This window comes from Pteropus vampyrus, unplaced genomic scaffold, assembly GCF_000151845.1.
Source record: "Pteropus vampyrus isolate Shadow unplaced genomic scaffold, Pvam_2.0 Scaffold60, whole genome shotgun sequence".
Lineage (NCBI taxonomy): Eukaryota > Metazoa > Chordata > Mammalia > Chiroptera > Pteropodidae > Pteropus > Pteropus vampyrus.
The window spans coordinates 2,552,746-2,560,100 of record NW_011888841.1 but is presented as its reverse complement, the minus strand read 5'-3'; the positions used below and the strand labels follow the sequence as shown (position 1 = coordinate 2,560,100).

General features: G+C 48.2%; 1 protein-coding gene across 1 annotated transcript in view; it reads right to left on the bottom strand.

Moving 5' to 3' along the window:
- The window catches only part of CAPN8 (calpain 8), a 47,546-nt gene extending 42,551 nt beyond the window's left edge, over positions 1 to 4,995 (bottom strand). Inside the window, 4 exon segments of the mRNA XM_011360889.1 lie at positions 1,283 to 1,313; positions 3,744 to 3,813; positions 4,285 to 4,312; positions 4,853 to 4,995. Of these exon segments, the coding sequence (XP_011359191.1) occupies positions 1,283 to 1,313; positions 3,744 to 3,813; positions 4,285 to 4,312; positions 4,853 to 4,995 (272 nt within the window).
- Between the last annotated feature and the right edge of the window lie 2,360 nt (positions 4,996 to 7,355).

Below are 7,355 nucleotides of genomic sequence, written 5' to 3'. Positions count from 1 at the left end.
GCTTCGTTGCCTGTATTCATGCTGAAATGAAATAAATTATCGAGGGTTTGTGTAACTAAAGAGTAACAGTAGAACTCTTTCATGCTCTTGAAACAATGCTTGTAACCCACTGGCTCAAATTCACACTAAAGTGTAAATGGTTATCCCAGACCCTTTCCTCAGAGTAGATGGGACAGTGGTAGATAGTAGGATCTAATACAATGGCACTGAGCACTAGGATTCAAGATAGAAGGGAAATATATGCAACAAAAAAGGGGAACCACAAGTAGGAAAAGACCCTGTTAGCAAAAAAAAAAAAAAAAACAAATTTGCTCCATGTTACATAAGGCTGGGTGGCAAGGAACTGTTGTCTGTAGTCTCTCTGCTTCCTGGAGGTCTGACCTGGGGCTCTTGACAGAATCGAAGAGTGGGTTTGGCCCTTTAAGTTTGCTGAAGCGTCCCTTGATTGCTCATTAAAAGAACCAGTCAGTCCTAGTGAACTGATTCACTTCGCCCCAGCCCCTGAAGGATGCTACACATCAAAGCATTCCAGAAGAGTTCTCTAAAGACGCTGACACCAGTCCTGACTGCCGTGAGCTGGCCCTGCCCCAGGACACGCTGACTCACGCGGGAAAAGTAACGTGAGGGCTGCCTCAGAAGAGGCACCTGAATTTAGGTCGTCATTGTTAGTTGTCTTTAGAGACATGTGAGACAGGCCAGACGTTTCCTTTTCAAAACAAGACTACCATTCAGTAAATACAGTGCAGATGAGAAAATCATCAAGTCTACAGAGGTGAAGAGAAAAACCAGGTCAAGAAAGAAAAGAGGGTAGAATAGATAAGCACAAGGCACGCAAAACACACAGACATCGGACAGAGGGGAGAGGAGGCGGGAAGGCCAGGTAAGGAGAGAGAAACCCCAACCCTCACCAAACCTTCAAAGGAAGGCTCATCTCACTGCTGAGCCTGCTCAGCAAGGAAAATAAACCGCTCCGGGTCAAGTTTGGATAAACGGTGTAGCATTTGTTATTCAGAAAGCAATCTCCTTTCTTTCTAAATTCTGGAAGCCTCCGTTCCTCGTTGGTAAAAGGAACTCTGCTGCTCCCTGTTCTTGAAGACAGCAAATGTCAAAACTCATCGTTCAGAGACCAAGGTCATCTATGGTTGTAGAGTAACATCCCTCATGTGGCTTTGGGATGCCTAAGGCTGTTTCCGGCCCTGTTGCATTTTCACGACCATACGCATAACTGACACCTCATCTCCGTGTTCCCCGCAGGCGGATGAACCACACGGGCATGGCTTACCGTGCGGGGTGCGTGAAGCCAGAAATGTGTACTTCGGGGGTAGGAGAGAGTCTATGTCACTGGCCACAGAGGCTTTAAAAAGTTTTGGGATATGCATGAGCCGGTGTACAAGGGGGAGACGGTCTGTGCTGGAACAGTGAGGTCTCTGCAGCTCCCTGGGTGATGTGCCAGCCATGAGCACACGCTGGAAATGGGCACGCGCAGGTGTGTCCTACAGGGCGTCGCACACTTACGATTTACTCCTTCCCAGCGCCATGTGCCCTGAGACTCCCTCTTGCCCCACTGGGGGGCTGTGCACATGGCCCTTGCTAGGCCTGGGGACTGTGGGCTCCCCCAAGAAGACAGGGCGCAAAGAGGCTGGCATTGCAGGGGACACACGTCGGACCTGCTGACAAATACCCTCACACGTCCGGCCGGATGTCAGGAGGAGGACATTCTCTGCAACGTGTTTTATAACAGCGAGAAAATAACGCCAGCGTCCGCCAGTAGGAAATAGGATAAATCAACTGTGGCACATCGCGCAACGGGGTACAGGACGCTGAGGGGTTAAAAAAGAACGAAGCTCTTTATACAATGATGCGGAAAGATCTCCAAAATGTCTTACGGAATAAAATAATAGCAACTAATGGCAAAGTGCCGACCAGTGTTTACAGTACGCTGTCTTCAGTGCAAAAAAGGGATAAAAATGAGAATATGTGTTTAGACTGGCTGGAATTTGCAAAGAAACACTGAAAGGATTTTTTTTTTTTAAGTGGTTGCAGGGCAGTGAGCGATGCAGTCGATTTTCACTGTGAACTTTCAGTGAATTTAATTTTTGAACCGCGTGTATTCAGAATAATAATAAAATGATAGTAGCACAAAGCTAGGGAGAAAAAAATACATCATTTTCATTCTATAGATCAACTGTTAAAAAACAATAATAATAATAATAATTTTTTTAAACCTAGAGCAGACCCCAGCGGGGCCCTGTTGGACTCTGAAAAGCCAACGGAAGTATTTAACAAACATTAATTCTTGTCACGCCCTGAATCAACATGTGCCACATGACACCGCCTCGCCCTGGGGTGAGGAGTCTCTCCTCGTAATCTCTCCGCAATCCACCACTGTGGGGGGGATGTGGGGGGGCCCTCCCCGAATCTCCCAGCCTCCCAGCCACACAGGTCGTCCTGACTCAGCTGCTGGTTTCCACCCACTTTTCCACTTGTTCAGGCTCCACCGGGCCCACAGGCCCACAGGCCCCGTACAGAGCGCCCCCTTCCTCCTGCTTATGGAAAACCAGCCCCTCGGAGGCCGGGCTAATCCCAAGGTGGCCTCCGCTGCCTCTGGTGTGAATTGGATTCTGAGGGTTAGTTGGGGTTCACTTCCTGCACTGCCAGCTACGGCGCATTCACCACCAGCACACCCTCCCCGCGGCGGCGCCCCGGCCCCCTTCTGGAGACTCTCTTTTCCCCTATTCGAAGGAAGATCCGAGTCAGTCGATGAAAAGGCACTTATTAAACACCTTTCCCAAAGTTAAAACATCTCTGACGAAAAGCAGTTAAAAGGATCTGTTGGTAATTGTACTTCCTTGAGACACACGCGAAATTCGGTCAAACATCTGGAAGAGGTCAAAGGCACCCCGCACTAACCCAGAACGGGCGAGGTCCCACGCTGCTCCTTCACAGCCCTGACGCGAAGGCGGAGGACACGCAGGCTGAGGTTTTCGGGAAACGGGGCGCGTGTTTCGGGCGATGCCCCGAATCGTTCCTGCTGCATTATCGTCATAGCCGCCCGCCACCAGCCCTGCTATATTCATTAAGGAACATCGGGGGTGTTTCAAATAAAATGCCCCGTGATTTTCAGAATCATAAAGGATTCCAACAGGGTTTCCCGGCTGGAACACGGAGGGGGAACGAAAAGCAGGGGACCTTCTGAAAGGGGACCGTTCTCGGGGCCGGACGGGTGCTGAGATTCTGTTTGTTTTGCTGATTTTCACCCAGTAGGATGTGTCTCCTCGTTGCTCTCATTTCTTTGGCAGCCGTCCCTGGGTGGTGCTGTGCAGGCCCAGCGACGTCGATTCGGGGCCACGCTGCCCCCTAATCTGTTCTCGAGGAGAATCTTGGTTCCTAGCACTTGAGGTTCGAACTTAGGAAACAAAATAAAATGAATTATTTCCCAAGTTGAACTGCACCTGATTTGGTGGGAACGTGAAAGGTTGTGAAGGGCAGGTTCCTCATCTCAGAATTCTGGGCCGATGAAAGAACGCTTGGCTAGGAAGATAAGATTCTTGTTTTCTGACTAATTATAAAAGCATCTACTATGACAGTTCATAATTATAGGGACGGAGCCATTTTATAGGGTAAATTATGTCCACTTACAGGTAACTGCAGTCGGTCAAGTGTAATGGCTTAATCTGAGGTTACTCATTACACACACACCCCACCCTCTCCCCAAACAAACAGGACTCTCCCCAGTTACTCACCTAGGCCCCCTTGACAAATGTCTGTGCGCGTGGCTCCACCAACGATAAACTGAGGGCTGGGAGACAGTTCCTTAAAGCAATTTGGGATAAAACACAAGTCATAAGATGCCCAGTGATGGTGGCAGCAGCGTAAAGATGGCTTTAGAGTCATTGAATTCAGACCTGAAAGCAACCTGGATCTTCTGTTGCATACACTTCACTTTATTGCTGAAAACTCTCTTCTTCCAGGTCCCTAGCCTTACTTGCCCTTGACTTTCTCCTCACTTTTCTAAATACCCCTTCTCAATCTCCTTCAAAGGCTCCTCTGTTCTGCTCACTCCTAAGAATTAGGGAACCCTGGGTCCTCAACCCTCTACAGGGATGCCATTTCACATGGCAATAACCTGCCCTGAGCATTCTGTCTTGGTGAAGCCTGTGGCTTCAACTCCCAAGTCCAGAGTATGCTGATGCTTCCCAAATCCCCCCCGAGCTGCGTAATCGATTACCCACGTCACGCTGTTCATGTGATATAAGCTCACAGACTCATATCTAATACGTCTACCAAGTTCTGCTGAAGTTCTGAGTTCGGTCTGGAAGACAGAGCGGTTTGCAAGGGCCGGGAGCGAGTTAGGGTGTTTTCACTGGAACAGTGCTCGGAGGATTCTAAGTAGATGGAATGTTCGCTTCACTACATGTTAGTCTTAGCATAATTCGAAATTCACCTTCCTCCAAGAAAAAAACAACCGAGAAATGCCACGACCGATATATGATATGAATCTTTCAGGGGCCAAGGACGTCCTCAGCTTTGTAAGATGGCACCTCAGCATGACGCCTGGAGAACCTGCCCAAAGTCGTCTCTCCATGACTAACTTTCTGCTGGAACGCAGATCAGAGATGCAAAGCAGGAGAGAGGTTCAAGGGGCTAAGAGGCTCCGCCTCCCCACACTTGGACACTATTTCTTTCCTCCCTGAATAACAATCGTGCCTGTTTAGGAACAACGTTCAGTACTGCCCGGGTAAGGGCCTCGAGACACTCCATAAGCACGAATGACGCAGCCTCCGATGGACGGGAACGAGGGGAGCGAGGGTGTCAGGAAGGAAGCCGAGGCAGGAAGTGACTTCAGCCTCACGTCTCGGTGATGGTGGCGACGTGGAAACACTGCTCCCCAGGGCGCTGGGCCACGTCCGAGAGTCTAGATCTGGCGCTTCGGCAGCTCTGACTGTGCACATTTGGGAAACTCAGCGATGCCGCCATCTTCCTCACCGTCGCCATCGATGTGGGCACGTACTGGGCCTAGCGCCCCTGGCCCTCTAGGATCTGGTCCCACGTGACGTTTCCAGCCTCATCTCTGTTTCCCACAATGCTCTCTGTCCTCTACTTAGTGCTTTCCTCTGAATAGCCTTGCTCTAAAAACACTTGCGCGACTCAGGGCCTTTGCTCACTCCTGTGCCTTTCTGGTCTCTGTCACGACTCTCTTCCATCACCAGGCCCAGCTCAAATGTCTACAGTAATTAACCCGCCCCAATTCTGCAGTCAAATCTAACTGCTTCTTTTCCCTGAACTCCCACACATTTGTTCATATTTATATTTCACCCTCTGGACACTCTGTCTTGTATTAATAGCTAGAGACAGCTCATTTTATTGAGCATCTATCATACGTCAGGCACTGCGCTAAACCATTCTCCCATTCAAACCTCCCAAGAACCCAAGGAGGTAAGTGCTATTATTATTCTCATTTTAAAGATGAGGAAACTGGGTCCCACGGAGGTCAGTAAATTACTCATGGTCACGCAGCTAGTAAATGCCAACGAGGGAACTAAAATCCTGATCCACGTGACACCCAAACCCACGCTCTTAGCCACTCTGCTGCCTGTCAGTTATTCAATTGTCCCCTCCCCAGCTAAAGCTCCACTAAGTCCACACACGAGCATCTGCCCCAACCAGGACTCCGTAAATCAAGATAGGCTAGATATATATGGATATATATATGGATATATATATATATCATCTCCTTTCCCTCAAAGGCAGGTAAAAATTGACATCTTTGTAGGAACCAGGATCATAAGAGCCACATCTGGGCAGCTGGCTGAAAGGCCCCAAGACTAAGGAAATAAGGAATCACCCTCAAAGCGGCAAGTGACACAAAAAGCTAACAACCCAATTTAAAAATGGGCAAAGGACTCGAATAGGCATTTCTCCCAAGAAGATGTACAACTGGTCAAGAAGCACAAAAGATACTCAGCATCACTGGTCATCAGGGAAATGCAGATGGAAACCACAATGAGATATCACCTCACACCCATTTAAGATGGCCACTATCCAAAAAAAAAAAAAAAAGAACGGAAAATAACAGATGTTGGCGAGGACTTGGAGAAACTGAAAGCATTGTGCCCTCTTGGTGGGAATGTAAAACGGTGCAGTGGCTATGGAAAACAATACGGTGGTGCCCCGCAAAAATCGAAGCGTAACTGTCATATGATCTAGCAATTCTACTTCTGGTTAAATTCCCAAAAGGATTGAAAGCAGGGTCTCAAAGAGATATCTGTGCACCCATATTCATAAAAGCATGATCCACGATCCCCAAAACGTGGAAGCAACACAAGAGTCTATTGATGGATAAATGGGTTAAAAAAAAGAATATATACCGTACATGCCTGCAAGAGAATGTCATTCAGCCGCAAAGAAGGAAGTCCTGACACCTGCTACGTGGATGAATCTGGAGGACATTGTGTTATGAAGTAAGCCAGACGCCAAAGAACGAATACTATACGATTTCACGTAAATGAGTTACCTAGAGTAAACTTTGTTATGTGTATTTTACCACAATTTAAGAAAGAAAGGAGGGAGATAGGAAGGGAGGGAGAGGGGGGAAGAGGGAAAAAAGCAGCAACTGAACTCATTACTGCTCCTCACTTCCGAACAGCACGACCTTCTCGCAGACAGACCTCAAGAAGGCCCCTTAGAAGGAAATAAAGCATTTAGGAAAGGGCTGATTTTCTCAGGTTCCCAGGCACATCCCAGAGAGAGACAGAACCAGGGTCATTACCATCTCAGATATTTGATAACCTATTTTATCTTAGAAGATAAAACCGTGTCCTCTAATGTACTGTGTGATGTGTGAGCTCGGCCTGGCTAAAAACAGCTGTGTGATCATTCTTCACTGATGAGCGAAAATGGAGACAGTAAATTTTGACACGCATTTATTTATTCATCTGAAAACTCCAAACAATGGCGGCACTTCAACATCAATCAGGTTCTACCACCTCATCCTCTGGACTTTACAGCATTTTGTTGACAGGCACGAATTAGCGTGCCTAGTCCTCAATGATCACATTAACGTGGGCAGTGAGACCAGGTGAAGACATGGTTTAGAGGCGATGGCCATGTGGGTGGGTGAGGAGGTGAGGGCTCGAAGAATGATTTTCCCATCACGGTCCAGAAGATGCAAGGTGCCCTGGCCCAGGGCCACCGAGCATGTTCTCTTATGAGACTTTGTATGTGCCAGACGCTAAACAGAGCCCTTCACATAATTACCCCAATACTCACAGCCACTCTGTGCGGAGGAGGCTCCTGTCACTGAGGTTAAATCACTTAATCGGGGTCGCACGGCTGTAGGTCACGGGTCCAGGTTT